The sequence below is a fragment of the Mesoplodon densirostris genome, chromosome 5 (assembly GCF_025265405.1).
Source record: "Mesoplodon densirostris isolate mMesDen1 chromosome 5, mMesDen1 primary haplotype, whole genome shotgun sequence".
Classification (NCBI taxonomy): domain Eukaryota; kingdom Metazoa; phylum Chordata; class Mammalia; order Artiodactyla; family Ziphiidae; genus Mesoplodon; species Mesoplodon densirostris.
This window is the reverse complement of record NC_082665.1, coordinates 65,895,403-65,920,977: the sequence shown is the minus strand read 5'-3', so window position 1 is coordinate 65,920,977 and position 25,575 is coordinate 65,895,403. Positions and strand designations below refer to the sequence as shown.

The following is a 25,575-nucleotide window of genomic DNA, read 5'->3' as shown; positions in this document are numbered from 1 at the left end:
AGGTCATGGAATCAACCTAAATGCCCATTGGCAGATGAATGGATAAAGAAGTTGTGGTACATATATGCAATGTAATATTACTCAGCCATAAAAAGGAACGAAATTGGGTCATTTGTAGAGACATGGATGGACCTAGAGACTGTCATACAGAGTGAAGTAAGTCAGAAAGAGAAAAACAAATATTGCATATTAACGCATATATGTGGAATCTAGAAAAATGGTTCAGAGGACCCGGGTGCAAGGCAGAAATAGAGACATAGGTGTAGAGAACAAATGTATGGACACCAAGGGGAGAAAGCTGGGGGTGGTGGTGATGGTGGTGGGATGAATTGGGAGATTGGGATTGACATATATACACAAATATGTATAAAATAGATAACTAAGAAAAAATAGCTTTTAAAAAAACTGGCTTTGATATCTCATATCTTATATCTGACATTTTAAGGTGTTGGTTGACTTTCAGAATTGTCTTTCATAGAGAATTCTGATCGCTAAAGAGCAAAGTAGACTTTTAATGTTAAGTTCTGTATACATGAGACTGAGAGTAGAGCAGATATATTTACAAATAAATTGAGTTTTTATTGCTCAGTGTTGGTTCTGTTGGTAAAGAAGTATCTCTTCGCCTTAATCATACTATAAGTAATCGTATCATTTGTTTTCAGAGTTATGGTCTGTGGAAGAGTTTGGAATAGTAGAAAATATACTCTATCAGAAGTCAGAAGAAATAGGTCCTAATCTTAAGACCTTTGGCAAGGCTAGCTCTTTGGACCCTAGTATCTTCGTGCACAAATTGAATTAGATCAATTAAACAATATATACTTGTTGAGTTCTTATTGTGTGCTTACAGTAATGGAGTTACTCTGGAGTTAATGTACCTCACAGTATTCCAAGGATGTTATCTTAAATAATCACACTGATGAAAGTATGATTACAAGTTTGAATAGTGTTCAGAATAACAGGAACACTGCTCTATGAGACCCTGACCTAGGCTGAGGAGTCAGGAAATGCTCGTCTGTGAGAAGGTAGCACTTGAGCTAATATGAAGAATGAGTAGCAGGTAATATATTAAGTAAAAGATTGGGTGTGGAACAGAGAAGATCAGAGGAAAGACAGAGGACAGAGCAAAGGCTGTGATGGAAGTAGTCAAGAGAAATTTTGTTGGTGAAATGGATCAGATTTGATCGTGGACTGGGTTTGGGAGATGATGAGAGAGTAGAAGGAATCAAGAAAGATTTCTAAATTTCTGACTTGTCCAACTTGATGGCTAGTTGAGCCATTTGCTAGCACAGGGAACTCTAAAAAGGAGCCAGATATACAGGGGACACAGGCATGGTGGGGAAGATCAAGAGTCTGATCTTGGATGAGTTGACTTGAGGTATCTTTGAGATTTCTGTGTGGAGATGTCTAGGAGGCAGTTGTATATAAGAGGAGAGGTTTGGGTTAGTTAAATTTGGAAGCCACTGGCTTGTATATGAGAAATGAACCCATGATAGTGAATGAGAGTGTGCAGGGAGAGAGTCTAGAATAAGAAAAGGCAGCCGATTGAGGAATGCCAACATTTAATAGCTGGGTAGAGAAGGGAGAAACAGCAGAAGAGATTGAGAAGTATCCAGAGATATGGAAGGAAAACCAGAAGTAAATTACATCACTGAAGCTAAGGGAAAGCTGTGTTTCAAGAAGGAGAGGGGAATGGTCATCACTGCTAGATGCTACTGGGAGTCCAAGAATGAATTCAAGAGTCATGGAGCCATCAGGAGGTCTCTGGGAAACCTAGGGAGAACTATGTTAAGAAGTAATGGTGGCAGGAGTGGATTGAAGACTAAATGTAGAAGAGTGTGGGGAGAGGGCAGTCCCTGGAGGGAACTGTGGGGTGGAGGGAGGGAGGAATTTTGTTCTAAGTGGAAATACTTGAGTATGTTTAAATGCTGTCAGGAAGTCTCCAGTGCAGAGCAAGAGGCTGAGGCTACAAGAGAGGGGACAGTCTATGGTAAGGTTACTAAGGAGGCCAAGAGGATGAAATATAAGTTATGCTCACCTGAGAGGCTGGCCTTGGATGAACTTCTCTAATCTAAGAGGAGGGAGGAAGAAGAGGGTAAGGCAGATCAAAGCTGACTTGGAGCAGGAAGTTGAGGGAGCTTTTATCTGATGGCTTTATGTAAAAGTCCATACTAACTTAAAATTTGGTGATTGTATAATATAGTAGTGATGATAAAAACAAACATTTATGGGGCTTCCCTGGTGGCGCAGTGGTTGAGAGTCCACCTGCCGATGCAGGGGACACGGGTTCGTGCCCCGGTCCGGGAAGATCCCACATGCCGCAGAGCAGCTGGGCCCGTGAACCATGGCCGCTGAGCCTGCACGTCCGGAGCCTGTGCTCCGCAACGGGAGAGGCCACAACAGTGAGAAGCCCGCGTATCGAAAAAAAAAAAACATTTATGGACTGATTTCTGTGTGTTATGTATGGTCTTTAAGTATATGTTCTCTGTAGATAAACTATCTGGATTTGAATCCAGAGCTTACCATTTCCTTGAGCTATGTGACCTATAGCTGGTTTCTATTCTCTCTGGGCCTAAATTTCTTATGGATAAGAAATTATATATGAGGTATAAGATACTTTATAGTATTAAATGAGTTTGTGTGTGTATACATGTATGTACATGTATATGTTTATATATAGTGCTTCATGTGGACTCGCTATGTGGTCAGTGTGCCCTAAATGTCAGCTAGCAATAGTGGTGTGGTAATGGTCACTGTCAGCCGTCAGCATCTGGTATTGCCCTCATCATACCCTTCTAACGATGTGATGATGGTATTAGCCCTATTTTACAGGTGAGGCAATGGAATCAGAGAATAAGTGACTTATTTGAGGACACACAGTTAAGTAGATGAAAGAGCCAGATTTCAAACTAGACCTATGCAGCTTCAAACCCATACTTTTACAAGTTCTGAAAGCAGCTTATCTAGAGTATTTATTCGGCACCTATCTCAATGCTTGAGATTTCAGGGTTAACCTTATGTAAAAATGTGAGATAAATAAAGTCAGTCTTTCACAGCTTCTGCCACCCTGGAGGCCCGCCCTCTGCCAGCAGACCTGCTCTGTTTCCCTCAGCTCCCACCCCGATCCTGTGAATCTACTCTTTCTTTACTGGAATTCTATCGTATTTTGGCAGTTTTCCTATCTACATCTTTATCTTTCATTCTTAGTCTATATTGCCCTTTTTTTCTTTTTAAAATTTGTATCAAAGATTGTGTGAGTTCAGCTTAAAATTAGTAAATTGAGGGTGGGGGGTATATGTTATCCTGTATAATTAGTTTAAGGGACGGCATATTCCCTACACTTCTTCCTTGGAGTATTGTCTGAAGAATGAAGTGATGGAGGTTTTTTTTGCCAGTTTGGTTTCCACACTCACTTTTAAAAATCTCCATTGCATTTATCACAATGATCATAACAAATACCCTCCGTTAACCCACTTCTACCCATGAGGTGACTTGTTCCTGCCATTGCCTGTTCCATGCTCAAGTAACCTCCACTTTCTGCCTCTTAGCACCTGAGGTTCATTCAACTTTCCTTTTTAAAACTTAGAGACTTTCCGTAATGTTATTTAACTTAGAGACTTTTCCTGATGTTATCAAGTGCTTTATATTCTACCACAGATGGCTCATTTTATGAAACATTTTATCCTGTAAATTTAACTCCTAAGAGCGTCATTGGACTATATGTGAAGAATACAAAGTTTTATGGAAGGAAGGTGTTATGTATGTTTATTTTTTAAACAAATTGTAATCATAACAGTATGTTATTGTGTTACTTTTTGGGGCGAACTGAGGTAATATCACTTCAAAATAAAACAGTTTGAGATACTGCCATGGACAATGTATTTTTCATAGTTAGAATAGCTTCTTTATTGGATCCCTCTGACCTATTTTAATCTCCTGTTATTCCCATATTGTACTATAGTCCCAGGGGGCAGGCATTCTTTTCAGAAAAGATAACAGTTGATTTTGACTTGTCAGGAGTTAGCTCTGGTAAGTTACTGTTTTCTTTTTTTTGAATTTTAATAGCAATACTGAGGTATAATTTACATTCCAAAGAACTCATCCATTTAAAGTATAAAATTCGGGCTTCCCTGGTGGTGCAGTGGTTAAGAATCCACCTGTCAATGCAGGGGACATGGGTTCGAGCCCTGGTCTGGGAAGATCCCACATGCCGTGGAGCAACTAAGCCTGTGTGCCACAACTACTGAGCCTGTGTTCTGGAGCCTGCGAGCCACAACTGCTGAAGCCCACGTACCTAGAGCCCGTGCTCCGCAACATGAGAAGCCACTGCAGTGAGAAGTCTGCACACTACAATGAAGAGTAGCCCCCGCTTGCCGCAACTAGAGAAAAGCCTGCGCAGAGCAACGGACACCCAACGCAGCCAAAAATAAATAAATTTATTTTTAAAAAAGTATAAAATTCAGTTATTTGTAGTAAATTTATACAACCATCAAAACAGTACAGTTTTAGAAGTTTTCCATTGCCCTAGAAAGTTCCATTGAACCTGTTTGCATCAATCCCTTTTCCCTTCTGTCTTGCCCCATGCAACCACTGATTTGCTTCCTGTCTCTATAGATTTGCCTTTTCTGGATGTTTCATATAAATGGAATAATACAGTATGTAGGCTTTTGAATCTGCCTTCTTTCGCTTAGAAAAATGTTTTTGAGAGGCTCGTCTATGTTATAATATGTATCAGTAGCTTGTTGCTTTTTATTTCTGAATAGTATTTCATTGCATGGATATACCACATTTTGTTTATCCATTCATCAGCTGATGGATATTTGTATTATTTCCATTTGGAGGTATGATATCAATAATGCTGTTATGAGCATTCATGGTCTTTGTGTGGACATATATTTTCATTTTACTTGGGTAGATTCCTAGCAATGGAATTTCTGGGTTATATGGTAAGTTTGTTCCATGTCTGTGTTAAACTTTTTAAGAAACTGAAACTATTTTCCGAAGTGACTGTACAGTTTTACATGTCCACCAGCAGTGAATGAGGAGGATTCCAGTTTCTCTACATCCTTGTTCAGCACGTGGTTTTGTCTTGATTATAACCATTCCACTGGATGTGTGATGATACCTTATTGTGGTTTTAATATGCAGTTTCATAGTGAATAATATGTTGAGCAGCTTTCCATGTGCTTGTTATTAACCTTTGTTGAAATACATACTCAGATGTTTTGCCCATTTAATATTAGGTTGTTTGTCTTTTTATTGAGTTGTAATCATTCTTTATATATTCTGTATACAAGTCCTTTATCAGATATGTAAGTTACAAATATTTTTTCCCAGTCTATACCTTGGCTTTTTATTTAAGTCTTTTGAATCACAGAAGTTTTTAAAAATTTTAATCAAGTCCAGTTTATTAATTGTTTTCTTCTATGGTTTATGGTCCTGGTGACATAACTAAGACCACTTTGACTAATCCAAGGCCGCAAAGGTTTTCTTCTGTGTTTATTTCTAGAAGTTTAATAGTTTTAGCTCTTACATTTAGGTCTATGATACATTTTGAGTCGATTTTTGTATATGCTGTGAGGTAAGGGTCTGAGTTAAATTTTTTGCATATTAATATTGAATTGTTCCAGAATCATTTTTTGAAAAAACTATTTTTTCCCTCATTTAATTGTCTTGTGCCTTTGTTGAAAAGCATTTGATCATAAATAAATAGGGTTTATTTCAGAACGATCAGTCCTGTGCCATTTGTCTGGTGCTCTGTCCTTATGCTAGTATTACACTGTCTTGATTGCTATAGCTAATTTATAGCAAATTTTGAAATTAGATAGTGTAACGTCTCCAAATTTGTTCTTGTTTTTCAATATTCTTTTGGCTATTCTAGTTCTTTGCCTTGTCATGTGTTTTAGAATTAGCTTGTCAATATCTGCAAAAAGCGTGCTGCGATTTTGATTGGCATTGCTCTCCATCGTAGATCTATTTGGAGAGGATTGGCATCTTAAGAGTGTTGATTCTTCCAACCCATGAACACTGCATATCCATTTATTTAGTCTTATTTGATTTCTTTCATCAGCATTTTATAGTTTTCAGGATATAGATCCTCAGCATATTTTGTTGGATTTATATATAAGCATTTAATTTTACAGTGTGTTATTGTGTAATGATTCTTTAAAATACTTTCAATTTATTTCTTATCCCTCATCACCGTTAAAGCTTTGCTTAGACCCTGTCAGTTGAATTCTCCCAATCTGTATTTGAATCTGGCAAATATCAGATACTGTCTTACAAAATAGAATGTGTCTTCTATTTTTCCTTTATAGTTTCTAAGAAGTAAAAGGTTGAAAACTTTTTATTATTTTGACTCAGTGAGTGGTCAGTAGATGTTTAGTAAGACTGTCATATCAGTCTGTTTACATTACTGATAATATAAAACAGACCTTTTCTGAAGAGATTTGGTCTATCACATAACGTCTTTCTTCCTCCTTCTGTAGGTGTTGCAGCTTCCCTGGAAGTCTCCGAGAGCCCTGGGAGTGTCCAAGTGGCCCGGGGTCAGACAGCAGTCCTGCCCTGTACTTTTACTACCAGCGCTGCCCTCATTAACCTCAATGTCATTTGGATGGTCATTCCTCTCTCCAATGCGAACCAGCCTGAGCAGGTACTTCTGTTCCATCCTGTGCTACCTCTGAAATTTTAATCTTTTCACAAGAGGTGGGTAGGCAAGCATCTTGAGTACATATTTGATTTCTAGAATAAGGTGATACTTCCACTGAACCTAAGCTGTTTTAAGTCCTACTCCTGCATTATTAGTCAACTATCAGAAGAAGCTATCCTCTTTGTAAAAGATTTTTTTTTTTTTTTTTTTTTTTGCGGTACGCGGGCCTCTCACTGTTGTGGCCTCTCCTGTTGCAGAGCACAGGCTCCGGACGCGCAGGCTCAGTGGCTATGGCTCACGGGCGCAGCCGCTCCGCGGCATGTGGGATCCTCCCGGACCGGGGCACGAACCCGTGTCCCCTGCATCGGCAGGCGGACTCTCAGCCATTTGAGCCACCAGGGAAGCCCCCAATATTTTTTTTTTAATTAAGAGATGTCAAGGGGATCCTTCCGAGGATTTTATGTAGGAACCTGGAATTTCATCAAAACACATTGCTGACAGGAAATACCGAGACAGAAAAAGCAAAGTATATTTTGACAGGGAGGGACTAGCACTAACATAGGTGGATGAGAGAGTACTTTTTAAAGATAGTGATAGGGCTTCCCTGGTGGTGCAGTGGTTAAGAATCCGCCTGCCAATGCAGGGGACATGGGTTCGAGCCCTGGTCCGGGAAGATCCCACCTGCCGCGGAGCAGCTAAGCCCATGCGCCACAACTACTGAGACTACGTGCCACAACTACTGAAGCCCATGAGCCTAGAACCCACACTCTGCAACAAGAGAAGCCACCACAATGAGAAGCCTGTGCACCACAACTACTGAGCCTGCACTCTAGAGCTCACGAGCCACAACTACTGAAGCCTGCGCGCCTAGAGCCCATGCTCCGCAACAAGAGAAGCCACCGCAATGAGAAGCCCGTGCACCGCAACGAAGAGTAGCCCCCGCTCACCACAACTAGAGAAAGCCCACGCGCAGCAACGGAGACACAATGCAGCCAAAAATAAAAATTAATTAATTAAAAATAAATAAAGATAGTGATAATATTAAGGAAGTAACATTAGGTAGTAGTACTTGATTTTTTTGGTTAATTGCACAAGTATTTAAAAATAAACAAAGCCAGGCACACTAGATCTCTTCCAAGATTCTCAAATAAATTAGGGTACATGAAAATAGAAGCTACTATCTAATAAGGTGTATCAGTTATAGGTAAAAGATCCCATAATATGCGATACCCACTGCAGAAAATAATCCTCGGAAAATTAGTGAATTGTGAACATGACTATACATTCATTCCCCAAATTAACTTATTTCTGTTATGAAGCTTTTTGGCTTCAGTAAGCTTTTTACTACCTAAAAATATTTGATAAGCTAAGTTTTCTGATAGGAAATTTAAATTGATATATTTAACAGTAACCTCTTCTATTTCCTTAATCCATGGAACTTTAATAATTAGACTGAGCCTTTGAGATCATTTTGTTCAGCTTCATCATTTTAGGATTCAGTGATAGAGGCAACAAAAGACTTGACCACAGTCTGCCAGACATTTAAGGTAGAGCTAAGATAAAACCAGGTACCTCACTCTCAGCCCAAAGGGCTTTTTGCAGTACCTCCCTGAGTCATCTCCCATGAAGAGTTAACTTTGGTAAGGAAATTGACATAGATAAGCAATCATGGACTCATAACTCTTCTTCCCTTTTATGGCGTTCACTTATATTCAGTCTATAACTGTGAGCTATCATTTTGTGACCTAGTAAGCATGAGAATGGCAGTGTTAATTTTTTTAAACATTTTTTTCTGGAATTAATTTTTTGCACTGGTGAAAGTGTTTATGAACTAATAGTAAGGTATCATAAAATGCACTTTCTATATTGTGTTGAGTTAGGTAAGGATTTGATGTTATTCCAGTTTGGTATGTAAGAATTTAGAATCCCTGATATCTACAGATAGGTGCTGTAGTACAAAGTTGGTGACCTAGAGGGGTGGGATAGGGAGGGTGGGAGGGAGGGGATATGGGGATATATGGTATACATATAGCTGATTCACTTTGTTATGCAGCAGAAACTAACAGAACATTGTAAAGCAATTATACCCAATAAAGATGTTAATAAAATAAAATAAAATGAAAAAGAAAAAAGAAATCCCAACAAATAATTTAAAAAAAAAAGTTGGTGGGGCTTCCCTGGTGGTGCAGTGGTTGAGAGTCCGCCTGTCGATGCAGGGGACATGGGTTCATGCCCCGGTCCGGGAAGATCCCACATGCCGTGGAGCGGCTAGGCCCATGAGCCACGGCTGCTGAGCCTGCGCGTCCAGAGCCTGTGCTCCGCAACGGGAGAGGCCACAGCAGTGAGAGGCCCGCGAACCGCAAAAAAAAAAAAAAAAAGTTGGTGACAACTCTAATATTAGAAATACAATTTTCCAATGTTTGGTATAGTCTGCTATTTACTAGATAGTTATTGTTATGTGTCTAGAAGGAGATGCAGTGGCCAATTTATTTCTTTCGCTTTCCTTTGCAGGTCATTCTGTATCAAAGTGGACAGATGTTTGATGGTGCCCCCCGGTTCCATGGTAGGGTAGGATTTACAGGCACCATGCCAGCCACCAATGTCTCTATCTTCATTAACAGCACCCAGCTATCAGATACAGGCACCTACCAGTGTTTGGTTAACAACCTTCCAGATAGAGGGGGCAGGAATATTGGGGTCACCGGTCTCACAGTTTTAGGTGAGTGACAGGAAATGTTGCAGCTACCTTGGCTTTACTTACGAATTTACTCTCAAGCATATTTACTTCTGCCAGTTTTTCTGTACTCTCTTTCTGCTTGTGTCCTTTTCCTTTCCTCTCTCCTTTCAGCTCCATCTGGACTCTGCTTCTCCATGCTTCTTCCACATAGTCTCCCCACCCATTACTCCATTTCAGGTGGCTCTCGAAAGCTTACTTGTTAAATGACTTTTCCTCAAGGTGGAGAAAGGTAGTATAAAATACCATCAAAAGTGGCCTCTCACTTTTCCTAAGCTTTTATAGGATAGGACTTATTGTTGAGAGCAAATTAAATCAAGAACAATTGATTATAAGCAGGGAGCAGTGGTTTTAGCACACGTGAGAATAAATTTACTATTACTTCATATCTATGTAATGCTGAGTAGGCCCCCGACAGTTCTAAGCTTTCACCTCTTGTCCTGGAAGAATTTTGATAATACTTCCTTTTACTCTCAAAAGCATCCTTGTTTGAACGAGAAATTATATGATCAGTTTGGTCTTAATATTGAGATCAAATAGATTTAGAGTCTTTTCCAAGGTTTTATAGACCATGAACAACAATAAAGTTTAGCTTAAAATTTAGGTCTCTGTACTCAAACCAGTATTCTTTCTATTATACCATACAGATAGACTATCTCATGCTAAATTAAATTCATTCTGAGCACGTTTTATTTCTCACTTGCGCTGCTTCTGAAATAAAGCGCTGCCTCCTAAATGGCTACTTGTGGTAGAAGTGGCTAAATTCAGTTCATCTGGGGAGGATGAGAAGTGCTTAGAGAAGCCTGATGCTCTGGACTGTCCTCCATCGTACTGAAGTCTCAGAATCGGCTCCAGGATTCCTTGGTACATTCTCCCCCTTTTCCCTTCCACTGTTGAGTCACTTGAAGATACCCGTGTTGCGGGTTCTTGCCATTTTCCTTCTTTGGGCAAGAAAATGCTATAACCCTGGCGCCTTGTTCTCCCAGTCTTCAAACAGAATAAGAAAACCAAGGACAAGTGGAAGATTTCTGTCCTAGAACTATTATTCATTCAAATATATTAAAATTATATAGACTTTAAAGCACTCTGAGTACTGAATAGAGAGTACTATTGGAATTTAACATTATTTTGACTCTTATACCTGTAGTTTAGGTAGTGAGCTTCCCACATGATCCACATTTATTTTTTCATTTTTTAAAGGAAGAAAAAAACCCTGCAATTTATCTTATAGTTAGTACTACCTTCAAATAATTATTTTGGCTTTCCCCTCATAGCCTCATGGTGGCAATGTTTAAAGCAGTAAATTGAGATTGGTTTATCCCATCACAGCAGTTAAGATTCCCTGAGATTTTTCAGTCTTTCTACCTAACCCTTTCATTGTTCTCTCTTCCCTCACCCATTTTCTTTGCTGGTTCCTCTGTGTGGTGCATTCATTTTCCACTCATTCATTCATTTTTGCAAGGTTGAACACAGTTATTAAAAAGTCATTAGCATTACAAGTGCATCATCACTTGTATTTAAACTCTACTGTATGCATTACCCAATATGAGAATCCAAGCCATGGGCTTAGTTTATATTTTTATTTGCTTGCTTTTTCACTATAAACTCTCACCTTCTTCCTTTAGTATTCTTTTGTTTTTTGTAATTTTTTGTTTCACATCCTTTGTGTCCTTATCTGTCTTAATGATTATAAAATGTCCATTGCATTACTATCAAGTAGTAGATATACTTGAACCTTGCTCTGACTCCTCCCACCATAAGACAGAAGTTGGTATAATGTTGGTATGTCTGGTTTTGTTTGTAAAGTAACAAAGAACTATGGTAAGGTGGTCTTAGCCGAGAGTAGCCGGCAGGGTAAGTGGATGCTCTTCCTTGAAATATCTTCTTTACAAGGGGGCTCTTTCATCAATTAAAAAATTTTAATTGTGGTAAAATATAACAAAATTTACCATCTTAGCCAATTTTTAAGTGAACAGTTTAGTATATTCAGTATATATATTTAGTATATTGTGCAACCAATCTCCGGAACTTTCTTCAACTTGCAAAAATAAAACTCTGCTCATTAAATGACATTTCTCCCTCTGCTCAGCAGCTGGAAACCACTGTTCTATTTTCTTTTTCTATGAATTTGAGTACCCTAGGTGCTGCATATAAGTGGAATCATATATTATTTGTCTTCTTATAACTGAATTATTTCACTTAGCATGTTCTCAAGCTTCATCCATGCTGTAGCATGTGTCAGAATTTCCTTACCTATCAAGGTTAAATAATATTCCATTGTATGTATGCACTATATTTTGTTTATCCTTCCATCCCTCTATGGACACTTGGGTTGTTTTCACCTTTTAGCTGTGGTGAATAATGTTGCTCTGAACATGTGTGTATTCAGTAATGCTTTTAAAAGCAATATGTTGACATGAAGGATCTTAAGAATTCTTTGAATACTTCTTTGGAGGAAGAAGAGTGAAACTAAAACCATAAGGTATCTTAAAAATATAATCAGAGGGTGTCGCCCCTTATACATATTTGCTCCCTGCCAGCTGAAGTTGTAGGACCTGCACCTATGGCCAAACCTGTGCATCGTACATACCATTCACTGGCTTTGCTCATGAGGTAGTCTTCTGGTATGTGTCCCCAAAACAGTGTTACCTGAGGTCCTAGTGCTGAATGTTGAAGTCTCCTCGGTCATCATTTGACTCATGGTAAATGTGTTCCTTATTGCTTACCCTTCCTATTATAGTTCCTCCTTCTGCCCCACACTGCCAAATCCAAGGACCCCAGGATATCGGCAGCGATGTCATCCTGCTCTGTAGCTCAGAGGAAGGCACTCCTCGACCAACTTACCTTTGGGAGAAGCTAGACAGTAGCCTCCAACTACCCCCAACAGCCACTCAGGGTATGTACGGTGTTGCTTCGCGCATTTAATTCATTATCATGGAAAATTCTGACTCGCAGGCTCACGAAGTAATTGACTTTAATAGAGTTTGAAAAATAACACACTCTATTTGTAACTGCTGAAAAAGCTATCTGGATCGTTTTGTGTTTTCAACTTTAAAGAGAATAAGAATATCTCCTTTCATCTTCGCAATGCTGCCTTTATGAAATATATCTTATCCAGTGGTAACTATATATTGAAATTCTGTCCCTTTGTAGTGAAGACTTAAAATAGCTAATTGGTAGTTTCCTTGAATTGTTAACTGTAAGACAATCCTTGAAGTTTATAACTGAGAATCTACTTCCTACTTAAGAAAAAACTGCCTAATTTAGTATGAGAAACATCAGCATGGTCATGAGAGGCTTAATAGTCCTGTTTTCAGCCTCAAGTCTAATTAGAGGAGGAAGATGGAAAAGAGAACAGGAAAAGGCCTCGGATCATGGGAGATCCAGGAGTTGATCACACCAGATAGGTAAAGATGGAGGAGGCATGAGTATCACCGATGGTTTTCTGCATGTAAATCCAGCTGCTTAGATTTGATATTAAAGGAAACACCCTTGAAAAATTGAGGAAAATTTATGAAATGAGGGAAATTACAGAGTTATATATGTAATTTTTATTTCAAGAGAATAAAATTTAGCAGTCTTGTGTGTTGCATCATCTCTAATACAGAGCATGTCTCTTCCAGCATTCTCAGGGCAGATTTTCAAATCTTAACTTAAGGAGTTGGCAGTTAATGGAGAGGTCCCAAACAACCTTAGTTATGCCTGATAAGTTTGAATCATATTTTTGGTATAGACCTGTCATGGAAAGGAAAGTCCTAAGTTGTATGGTGAAGTTAGACATTAAAGAACCAGGATCACCAGCCTCTTAAGAGCTTTTAAGTTTCCTTTAAGAATCCCCACAGAAATTATTATTATTATTATTTTTTTATTAGTGTCTGCTTTATAACAAAGTGAATCAGTCATACATATACATCTGTTCCCACATCCCTTCCCTCATGCATCTCCCTCCCTCCCACCCTCCCCATCCCACCCCTCCAGGCAGTCACAAAGCACCGAGCTGATCTCCCTGTGCTCTGCGGCTGCTTCCCACTATCTATCTACCTTACGTTTGGTAGTGTATATATGTCCATGCCTCTCTTTCACTTTGTCACAGCTTACCCTTCCCCCTCCCCATATCCTCAAGTCCATTCTCAAGTAGGTCTGTGTCTTTATTCCCGTTTTACCCCTAGGTTCTTCATGACATTTTTTTTTAAATTCCATATATATGTGTTAGCATACGGTATTTGTCTTTCTCTTTCTGACTTACTTCACTCTGTATGACAGACTCTAGGTCTATCCACCTCATTATAAATAGCTCAGTTTCGTTTCTTTTTATGGCTGAGTAATATTCCATTGTATATATGTGCCACATCTTCTTTATCCATTCATCCGATGATGGACACTTAGGTTGTTTCCAGCTCCGGGCTACTGTGAATAGAGCTGCAATGAACATTTTGGTACATGTCTCTTTTTGAATTATGGTTTTCTCAGGGTGTATGCCTAGTAGTGGGATTGCTGGGTCATATGGTAGTTCTATTTTTAGTTTTTTAAGGAACCTCCATACTGTTCTCCATAGTGGCTGTACCAATTCACATTCCCACCAGCAGTGCAAGAGTGTTCCCTTTTCTCCACACCCTCTCCAGCATTTATTGTTTCTAGATTTCTTGATGATGGCCATTCTGACTGGTGTGAGATGATATCTCATTGTAGTTTTGATTTGCATTTCTCTAATGATTAATGATGTTGAGCATTCTTTCATGTGTTTGTTGGCAGTCTGTATATCTTCTTTGGAGAAATGCCTATTTAAGTCTTCTGCCCATTTTTGGATTGGGTTGTTTGTTTTTTTGCTATTGAGCTGCATGAGCTGTTTATAAATTTTGGAGATTAATCCTTTGTCAGTTGCTTCATTTGCAAATATTTTCTCCCATTCTGAGGGTTGTCTTTTGGTCTTGTTTATGGTTTCCTTTGCTGTACAAAAGCTTTGAAGTTTCTTTAGGTCCCATTTGTTTATCTTTGTTTTTATTTCCATTTCTCTAGGAGGTGGGTCCAAAAGGATCTTGCTGTGATTTATGTCATAGAGTGTTCTGCCTATGTTTTCCTCTAAGAGTTTGATAGTTTCTGGCCTTACATTTAGGTCTTTAATCCATTTTGAGCTTATTTTTGTGTATGGTGTTAGGGAATGATCTAATCTCATACTTTTACATGTCCCTGTCCAGTTTTCCCAGCACCACTTATTGAAGAGGCTGTCCTTTCTCCACTGTACATTCCTGCCTCCTTTATCAAAGATAAGTTGACCATATGTGCGTGGGTTTATCTCTGGGCTTTCTATCCTGTTCCATTGATCTATCTTTCTGTTTTTATGCCAGTACCACACTGTCTTGATTACTGTAGCTTTGTAGTATAGTCTGAAGTCAGGGAGCCTGATTCCTCCAGCTCCATTTTTCGTTCTCAAGATTGCTTTGGCTATTCAGGGTCTTTTGTTTTTCCAAACAAATTTTGAAATTTTTTGTTCTAGTTCTGTGAAAAATGCCAGTGGTAGTTTGATAGGGATTGCATTGAATCTGTAGATTGCTTTGGGTAGTAGAGTGATTTTCACAATATTGATTCTTCCAATCCTGGAGCATGGTATATCTCTCCATCTATTTGTATCATCTTTAATTTCTTTCATCAGTGTCTTATAATTTTCTGCATACAGGTCTTTTGTCTCCTTAGGTAGGTTTATTCCTAGATATTTTATTCTTTTTGTTGCAGTGGTAAATGGGAGTGTTTTCTTGATTTCATTTTCAGATTTTTCATCATTAGTGTACAGGAATGCCAGAGATTTCTGTGCATTAATTTTGTATCCTGCTACTTTACCAAATTCATTGATTAGTTCTAGTAGTTTTCTGGTAGCATCTTTAGGATTCTCTATGTATAGTATCATGTCATCTGCAAACAGTGACAGCTTTACTTCTTCTTTTCTAACTTGGATTCCTTTTATTTCCTTTTCTTCTCTGATTGCTGTGGCTAAAACATCCAAAACTAGGTTGAATAAGATTGGTGAGAGTGGGCAGCCTTGTCTTGTTCCTGATCTTAGTGGAAATGGTTTCAGTTTTTCACCATTGAGGACAATGTTGGCTGTGGGTTTGTCATATATGGCCTTTATTATGTTGAGGAAAGTTTCCTCTACGACTACTTTCTGCAGGGTTTTTATCATAAATGGGTGTTGAATTTTGTCGACAAAATAGATGCTTTCTCTGCATCTATTGAGATGATCATATGGTTTTTCTCCTTCAACTTGTTAATATGGTGTATCACATTGATTGATTTGCGTATATTGAAGAATCCTTGCATTCCTGGAATAAACCCCACTTGATCATGGTGTATGATCCTTTTAATGTGCTGTTGGATTCTGTTTGCTAGTATTTTGTTGAGGATTTTTGCATCTATGTTCATCAGTGATATTGGCCTGTAGTTTTCTTTCTTTGTGACATCCTTGCCTGGTTTTGGTATCAAGGTGATGGTGGCCTCGTAGAATGAGTTTGGGAGTGTTCCTTCCTCTAAAATTGTTTGGAAGAGTTTGAGAAGGATGGGTGTTAGCTCTTCTCTAAATGTTTGATAGAATTCGCCCGTGAAGCCATCTGGTCCTGGGCTTTTGTTTGTTGGAAGATTTTTAATTACAGTTTCAATTTCAGTGCTTGTGATTGGTCTATTCATATTTTCTATTTCTTCCTGATTCAGTCTTGGCACGTTGTGCATTTCTAAGAATTTGTCCATTTCTTCCAGGTTGTCCATTTTATTGGCATAGAGTTGCTTGTAGTAATCTCTCATGATCTTTTGTATTTCTGCAGTGTCAGTTGTTACTTCTCCTTTTTCATTTCTAATTCTATTGATTTGAGTCTTCTCCCTTTTTTTCTTGATGAGTCTGGCTAATGGTTTGTCAATTTTGTTTATCTTCTCAAAGAACCAGCTTTTAGCTTTATTGATCTTTGCTATTGTTTCCTTCATTTCTTTTTCATTTATTTCTGATCTGATCTTTATGATTTCTTTCCTTCTGCTAACTTTGGGGGTTTTTTGTTCTTCTTTCTCTAATTGCTTTAGGTGCAGGGTCAGGTTGTTTAGTCGAGATGTTTCCTGTTTCTTAAGGTGGGATTGTATTGCTATAAACTTCCCCCTTAGAATTGCTTTTGCTGCGTCCCATAGATTTTGGGTCGTCGTGTCTCCATTGTCATTTGTTTCTAGGTATTTTTTTTTTTTTTTTTTTTTTTTTGCTGTACGCGGGCCTCTCACTGCTGTGGCCTCTCCCGTTGCGGAGCACATGCTCCGGACACACAGGCTCCGCGGCCATGGCTCGCGGGCCCAGCCGCTCCGCGGCATGTGGGATCTTCCGGGATCGGGGCACGAACCCGTGTCCCCTGCATCGGCAGGCAGACTCTCAACCACTGCGCCACCAGGGAAGCCCTGTTTCTAGGTATTTTTTAATTTCCTCTTTGATTTCTTCAGTGATCACTTCGTTATTGAGTAGTGTATTGTTAAGCCTCCATGTGTTTGTATTTTTTACAGATCTTTTCCTGTAATTGATGTCTAGTTTCATAGCATTGTGGTCGGAAAAGATACCTGATACAATTTCAATTTTCTTTAATTTACCAAGGCTTGATTTGTGACCCAAGATATGATCTATCCTGGAGAATGTTCCATGAGCACTTGAGAAAAATGTGTATTCTGTTGTTTTTGGATGGAATGTCCTATAAATATCAATTAAGTCCATCTTGTTTAATGTATCATTTAAAGCTTGTGTTTCCTTATTTATTTTCATTTTGGATGATCTGTCCATTGGTGAAAGTGGGGTGTTAAAGTCCCCTACTATGAGTGTGTTACTGTCCATTTCCCCTTTTATGGCTGTTAGTATTTGCCTTATGTATTGAGGTGCTCCTATGTTGGGTGCATAAATATTTACAATTGTTATATCTTCTTCTTGGATCGATCCCTTTATCATTATGTAGTGTCCTTCTTTGTCTCTTCTAATAGTCTTTATTTTAAAGTCTATTTTGTCTGATATAAGAATTGCTACTCCAGCTTTCTTTTGATTTCCATTTGCATGGAATATCTTTTTCCATCCCCTTACTTTCAATCTGTATGTGTCTCTAGGTCTGAAGTGGGTCTCTTGTAGACAGCATATATATGGGTCTTGTTTTTGTATCCATTCAGCCAGTCTGTGTCTTTTGGTGGGAGCATTTAGTCCATTTACATTTAAGGTAATTATTGATATGTATGTTCCTATTCCCATTTCCTTAATTGCTTTAGGTTCGTTATTGTAGTTATATTCCTTCTCTTGTGTTTCCTGCCTAGAGAAGTTCCTTTAGCATTTGTTGTAAAGCTGGTTTGGTGGTGCTGAACTCTCTCAGCTTTTGCTTGTCTGTAAACGTTTTAATTTCTCCATCAAATCTGAATGAGATCCTTGCTGGGTAGAGTAATCTTGGTTGCAGGTTTCTGTCCTTCATCACTTTAAGTATGTCTTGCCACTCCCTTCTGGCTTGTAGAGTTTCTGCTGAGAGATCAGCTGTTAACCTGATGTCGATTCCCTTGTGTGTTATTTGTTGTTTTTCCCTTGCTGCTTTTTTTTTTTTTTTTTTTTTTTTTTTTTTTTTTTTTTTTCTGCGGTATGCGGGCCTCTCCCTGCTGTGGCCTCTCCCGTTGCGGAGCACAGGCTCCGGACGCGCAGGCCCAGCGGCCATGGCTCACGGGCTCAGCCGCTCCGCGGCATATGGGATCCTCCCAGACCGAGGCACGAACCCGTATCCCCTGCATCGGCAGGCGGACTCTCAACCACTTGCGCCACCAGGGAGGCCCCCTTGCTGCTTTTAATATGATTTCTTTGTGTTTAATTTTTGACAGTTTGATTAATATGTGTCTTGGTGTATTTCTCCTTGGATTTATTCTGTATGGGACTCTCTGTGCCTCCTGGACTTGATTAACTATTTCCTTTCCCATATTAGGGAAGTTTTCAACTATAATCTCTTCAAATATTTTCTCAGTCCCTTTCTTTTTCTCTTCTTCTTCTGGAACCCCTATAATTCGAATGTTGGTGCATTTAATGTTGTCCCAGAGGTCTCTGAGACTGTCCTGTGTTCTTTTCATTCTTTTCTCTTTATTTTGCTCTGCAGCAGTTATTTCCACTATTTTATCTTCCACCTCACTTATCCGTTCTTCTGCCTCAGTTATTCTGCTATTGATCCCATCTAGAGTATTTTTCATTTCATTTATTGTGTTTTTAATTGATGCTTGATTCATCTTTAGTTCTTCTAGGTCCTTGTTAACTGTTTCTTGCATTTTGTCTATTCTATTTCCAAGATTTTGGATCTTGGAAATAGAATCTTGGATCATCTTTACTATCATTATTCTGAATTCTTTTTCAGGTAGACTGCTTATTACCCCTTCATTTGTTAGGTCTGGTAGGTTTTTATCTTGCTCCTTCACCTGCTGTGTGTTTTTCTGTCTTCTCATTTGGCTTATCTTACTGTGTGTGGGGTCTCCTTTTTGCAGGCTGCAGATTCGTAGTTCCCGTTGTTTTTGGTGTCTGTCCCCAGTGTCTAAGGTTGTTTCAGTAGGTTGTGTAGGCTTCCTGGTGGGGGGGACTAGTGCCTGTGTTCTGGTGGATGAGGCTGGATCTTGTCTTTCTGGTGGACAGGTCCACGTCTGGTGGTGTGTTTTGGGGTTCCTGTGGCCTTATTATGTTTTTAGGCGGCGTCTCTGCTAATGGGTGGGGTTGTGTTCCTGTCTTGCTAGTTGCTTGGCATAGGCTGACCAGCACTGTAGTTTGCTGGTCGTTGACTGAAGCTGTGTGCTGGTGTTGAGATGGAGATCTCTGGGAGATTTTTGCTGCTTGATATTATGTGGAGCTGGGAGGTCTCTTGTGGACCCGTGTCCTGAAGTTGGCTCTCCCACTTCAGAGGCACAGCACTGACTCCTGGCTGCAGCACCAAGAGCCTTTCATCTACCCGGCTCAGAATAAAAGGGAGAAAAAGTAGAAAGAAAGAATAGTAGAAGAAAGAAAGAGAGAGAGCAAGAAAGGAAGAAGGAAAGAAAGGAAGGAAGGAATGAAGGAAGAAAGAGAAAGGAGGGAGGGAGGAAGGATGGAAAGAAAGAAAGGAAGGAGAGAGGGAGGAATGAAAGAAAAAGGAAGAGTGAATGGAAGAAGGGAGGGCGGGAGGGAGGGAGGAAAGAAAGAAAGAAAGACAGGAGGGAGGGAAGGAGGAAAGAAAAAGAAAGTGAAAGGAAGAGGGGTGGGAGGGAGGGAGGAAGGAAAGAATGACAGGAGGGAGGGAGGGAGGGAGGAAGGAAAGAAAAAGAAAGAGTGAAAGGAAGAAGGGAGGGAGGAAGGAAAGAAAGAGAGAAAGGAAAGGTGGGGCGGAGGGAGGGAGGGAGGAAGGGAAGGTAGGAAAAAAGAAAGAGCAGGTAAAGTAAAATAGAATAAAGCATGAAATATAGTAGCATTATTAAAATTAAAAAGTAATTATTGAAAAAAAAAACGGACAGATAGAACCCTGGGACATATGGTGGAAGCAAAGCTATACAGAGGGAATCTTATACAGAAGAATACACATACACATTCACAAAAAGAGAGCAGGGGGAAAACTCAAAAATCTTGCTCTCCAAGTCCACCTCCTCAATTTGGGATACTTCATTGTAAAAAGAGGAAAAGGGCGAGAAGTCTGAAATCTTGCTCTCTTAGTCCACCTCCTTAATTTGGGATAATTCGTTGTAAAAAGAGGAAAAGGGGGGAAAGTCTTAAATCTTGTCCGCAAAGCCCACTTCCTCAATTTGGGATGATTCGCTGTCCATTCTTGCGCTCCACAGACGCAGGGCACATCAAGTGGACCGTGGAGCTTTAATCCGCTGCCTCCTAGGCTGCACAGAGAGATTTCCCTGTCTCTTCTCTGCTCTCACAGCTCTCGGGTCTCAGCCTTGGACCTGGCCCCGCCTCTGCGCGTAGGTCGCCGGAGGGCGTCCGTTCTTCGCTCAGACAGGACGGGTTTAAAGGAGCCGCTGATTCGGCAGCTCTGGCTCACTCAGGCAGAGGGGAGGGAGGGGCGCGCAGTGTGGGGCGGGCCTGCGGCGGCAGAGGCCGGCGTGACGTTGCACCAGACCGAGGCGCTCCGTGCGCTTTCCCGGGAAAGTCGTCCCCGGGTTCCGGGACCCCGGCAGTGGCGGGGTGCACAGGCCCCCCGGAAGGCGGGGCGGACAGTGACCCGCGCTCGCACACAGGTCCTGCGGCGGCGGCAGCAGCAGCAGCCCCAGCGTCCCACGCCCGTCTCCGGGGTCCGCGCCTTTAGCCGTGGCTCGCGCCCGTCTCCGGCGCTTCCCAAAGCAGCCCTCTTAATGCCCTCTCCTCGTGCACCAGGAAACAAAAGGGAAGAAAAAGCCTCTTGCCTCTTCGGCAGCTCCAGACCCTTTCCCCGGACTCCCTCCGGGCTAGCCGTGGTGCACTAACCCCTTCAGGCTCTCTTCCCGCCGCTAGCCCCAGTCCTCTCCCTGAGCTCCGACTGAAAGCCGATACCCGAGCCTCAGCTCCCAGCCCCGCCCGCCCCGGCGGCAAAGCACACAAGCCTCTCGGGCTGGTGTGTGCCTGAGGGCACCGATCCTCTGTGTGGGAATCTCTCCGCTTTGCCCTCCACACCCCTGTTGCTGTGCTCTCCTCTGCTACTCCGAAGCTTTCCCCCTCCGCCACCTGCAGTCTCCGCCCGCGAAGAGGCTTGTAGTGTGTGGAAACCTTTCCTCCTTCACGGCTCCCTCCCACTGGTGCAGGTTCCGTCCCTATCCTTTTGTCTCTGCTTATTCTTTTTTCTTTTGCCCTACCCAGGTATGTGGGGAGTTTCTTGCCTTTTGTGGGGTCTGAGGTCTTCTGTCAGCGTTCAGTAGGTGTTCTGTAGGAGTTGTTCCACGTGTAGATGAATTTCTGATGTATCTGTGGGGAGGAAGGTGATCTCCACGTCTTACTCTTCCGCCATCTTCCTCCGGGGTCCCCCACAGAAATTATTAATGGACCTTCCCATCACTTTTTAGTTAACCTAGCCTAGTATTATTTTAAAAAACTTCTTTTCAACATAATAACTTTTGGCTTACTCTAATAATGATTACTGCAATGCTGTTGTTCCCTACTGATTGTTCATTGCTAGATTTTTTAGCCATATTGTTGGCTAAATAGCTTTTTTTTTTTTTTGGTGGACTAATCTTTTAATATTACCATTGTAAGTGGCATGTTTAAATTAGCTCTTGTCTTGAAATCCTGAAAACTATATTCAAGTTCTAGATTTTCCAGTAACTATTTCTGTGACAGTTCACCTCTTTGTTGCCTTTTTGTAAAATAAGGCGATTTAACAATATCATCTCCAAGGTCCTCTGTATCAGCATTAAGATTCTATGATTTAAAAAAAAGATGGCGCCCCAGTGAGAGCCAGGCAGGGAGAGAAAGCCAGAGACGGTGCCCACTAGGCAGCAAGTCTAGCTAAGCGCTACCTCAGATGCCTGCCCCTCAGGCCGAAGCTCCAGGACAAGCAGACCAGCCTCCCCAATACGAGGTCTGGGCGCCCAGTGACTGCTTTGCACTGGTCCCTGGAGCAGCATTGCCTTTGAAGATATGTATGTGTTGATAACAAATGACTGATTCTGGACCTGAACAATGGAAGCCACAGAATGAACAACATACCTGAGCAAGTTACACTATCAGTTTTGTTGGAGAGACCTTCAAGATGGCGGAGGAGTAAGCGGTGGAGATCACCTTCCTCCACACAAATACATCAGAAATACAAATACATGTGGAACAACTCCTACAGAACAACTACTGAATGCTGGCAGAAGATCTGAGACTTCCCAAAAGCCGTGTGACTGACAGGGTCTTGGTGCTCCGGCCGGATGTCAGGCCTGTGCCTCTGAGGTGGGAGAGCCAAGTTCAGGACATTGGTCCAGCAGAGACCTCCTGGCTCCATGTAATATCACACAGTGAAAGCTCTCCCAGGGATCTCTATCTCAACGCTAATACCCAGCTCCTCTCAACAACCAGCAAGCTCCAGTGCTGGACAGCCCATGTCAGACAACTAGCAAGACAAGAACACAGCTGCACCCATTAGCAGAGAGGCTGCCTGAAATCATAATAAGGTCACAGACACCGCAAAACACACCACTGGACACGGTCCTGCCCATGAGAAAGACAAGATCCAGCCTCATCCACCAGAACACAGGCACTAGTTCCCTCCACCAGGAATCCTACAGAACCCACTGAACCAACCTTAGCCACTGGGGGAAGACACCAAAAACAATGGGAACTACGAAACGGCAGCCTGCAAAAAGGAGACCCCAAACACAGCACGTTAAGCAAAATGAGAAGACAGAGAAACACACAGCAGATGAAGGAGCAAGGTATAAACCCACCTCACCAAACAAATGAAGAGGGAATAGGCAGTCACCTGAAACAGAATTCAGAGTAATGATAGTAAAGATGATCCAAACTCTTGGAAATAGAATGGAAAAAATACAGGAAACGTTTAACAAGGGCCTAGAAGAACTAAAGAGCAAACAAACAATGATGAACAACACAATAAATGAAATTAAAAATTCTCTAGAAGGAATAAGTAGTACAATAACTGAGGCAGAAGAATGGATAAGTGACTGGAAGATAAAATAGTGGAAATAACTACTGCAGAGCAGAATAAAGAAAAAAGAATGAAAAGAACTGAGAACAGTCTTAGAGACCTCTGGGACAACATTAAATGCACCAACATTCGAATTATAGGGGTCCCAGAAGAAGAAGAGAAAGAGAAAGGGACTGAGAAAATATTTGAAGATTATAGTTGAAAACTTCCCTAACATGGGAAAGGAAATAGTCACGTCCAGGAAGCGCAGAGAGTACCATACCAGATAAATCCAAGGAGAAACACGCCAAGACACATATTAATCAAACTATCAAAAATTAAACACAAAGAGAAAATATTAAAAGCAACAAGGGAAAAACAACAAATAACATACAAGGGAATCCCCATAAGGTTAACAGCTGATCTTTCAGCAGAAACTCTGCAAGCCCGAAGGGAGTGGCACGATATATTTAAAGTGATGAAAGGGAAAAACCTACAATCAAGATTACTCTACCCAGCAAGGATCTCATTCAGATTCGATGTAAAAATTAAAAGCTTTACACACAAGCAAAAGCTAAGAGAATTCAGCACCACCAAAACAGCTTTACAACAAATGCTAAAGGAACTTCTCTAGGCAGGAAACACAAGAGAAGGATAAGACCTACAATAACAAACCCAAAACAATTAAGAAAATGGTAATAGGAACATACATATCAATAACTACCTTAAATGTAAACGGATTAAATGCTCCAACCAAAAGACATAGACTGGCTGAATGCATACAAAAACAAGACCCATATATATGCTGTCTACGACAGACCACTTCAGACCTATGGACACATACAGACTGAAAGTGAGGGGATGGAAAAAGATATTCCATGCAAATGGAAATCAAAAGAAAGCTGGAGTAGCAATTCTCATATCAGACAAAATAGACTTTAAAACAAAGACTATTACAAGAGACAAAGAAGGACACTACATAATGTTCAAGGGATCAATCCAAGAAGAAGATATAACAATTGTAAATATTTATGCACCCAACAGGAGTACCTCAATACATAGGGCAAATGCTAACAGCCATAAAAGGGGAAATCGACAGTAACACACTCATAGTAGGGGACTTTAACACCTCACTTTCACCAATGGACAGATCATCCAAAATGAAAATAAATAAGGAAACACAAGCTTTAAATGATACATTAAACAAGATGGACTTCGTTGATATTTATAGGATGCCCCATCCAAAAACAACAGAATACACTTTCTTCTCAAGTGCTCATGGAACATTCTCCAGGATAGATCATATCTTGGGTCACAAATCAAGCCTTGGTAAATCTAAGAAAATTGAAATCATATCAAGTATCTTTTCTGACCACAACGCTATGAGACTAGATATCAATTACAGGAAAAAAAATTTGTAAAAAATAAAAACATATGGAGGCTAAATAATACACGACTTAACCAAGAGATCACTGAAGAAATCAAAGAGGAAATCAAAAAATACCTAGAAATAAATGACAAGGAAACCACAATGACCCAAAACCTATGGGATGCAGCAAAGCAGTTCTAAGAGGGAAGTTTATATCAATACAATCCTACCTTAAGAAACAAGAAACATCTCAAATAAACAACCTAACCTTACACCTAAAGCAATTAGAGAAAGAAGAACAAAAAAACCCCAGAGTTATCACAAGGAAAGAATCATAAAGATCAGATCAGAAATAAATGAAAAAGAAATGAAGGAAACGAAAGCAACGATCAATAAAATTAAAAGCTGGTTCTTTGAGAAGATCAACAAAATTGATGAACCATTAGCCAGACTCATCAAGAAAAAAAGGGAGAAGACTCAAATCAATAGAATTAGAAATGAAAAAGGGGAAGTAACAACTGACACTGCAGAAATAAAAGGATCATGGGAGATTACTACAAGCAACTCTATGCCAATAAAATGGACAACCTGGAAGAAATGGACAAATTCTTATAAAAGCACATCCATCTGAGACTGAACTAGGAAGAAATAGAAAATATAAACAGACCAATCACAAGCACTGAAATTGAGGCTGTGGTTAAAAATCTTCCAACAAACAAAAGTCCAGGACCAGACGGCTTCACAGGTCAATTCTATCAAACATTTAGAGAAGAGCTAACACTCATCCTTCTCAAACTCTTCCAGAATATAGCAGAGGGAGGAACACTCCCAAACTCATTGTATGAGGCCACCATCACCCCGCTACCAAAACCAGACAAAGATGTCACAAAGAAAGAAAACTACAGGCCAATATCACTGATGAACATAAATGCAAAAATCCTCAACAAAATACGAGCAAACAGGATCCAACAGCACATTAAAAGGATCATACACCATGATCCCAGGAATGCAAGGATTCTTCAATATATGCAAATCAATCAATGTGATACACCATATTAACAAATGGAAGGATAAGAACCATATGATCATCTCAATAGATGCAGAAAAAGCTTTTGACAAAATTCAGCACTGATTTTTTTTTTTTTTTTTTTTTTTTTTTTGCTGTACGCGGGCCTCTCACTGCTGTGGCCCCCCCCCGCTGCGGAGCACAGGCTCCGGACACACAGGCTCCGCGGCCACG

At 40.4% G+C, this 25,575-nt stretch overlaps 1 protein-coding gene across 4 annotated transcripts in view; it reads left to right on the top strand.

Annotated features, from left to right (window-relative positions):
* The first annotated feature begins 6,546 nt into the window (after positions 1-6,546).
* The window catches only part of IGSF11 (immunoglobulin superfamily member 11), a 40,088-nt gene continuing 21,059 nt past the window's right edge, over positions 6,547-25,575 (top strand). For all 4 annotated transcript variants that reach the window (XM_060099888.1, XM_060099886.1, XM_060099887.1 and 1 more), the window contains exons 1-3: positions 6,547-6,649; positions 9,158-9,365; positions 12,121-12,276. In XM_060099888.1, the coding sequence (XP_059955871.1) occupies positions 6,611-6,649; positions 9,158-9,365; positions 12,121-12,276 (403 nt within the window). In that variant the 5' untranslated portion in view covers positions 6,547-6,610. The remainder of the gene's footprint in view (positions 6,650-9,157; positions 9,366-12,120; positions 12,277-25,575) is intronic.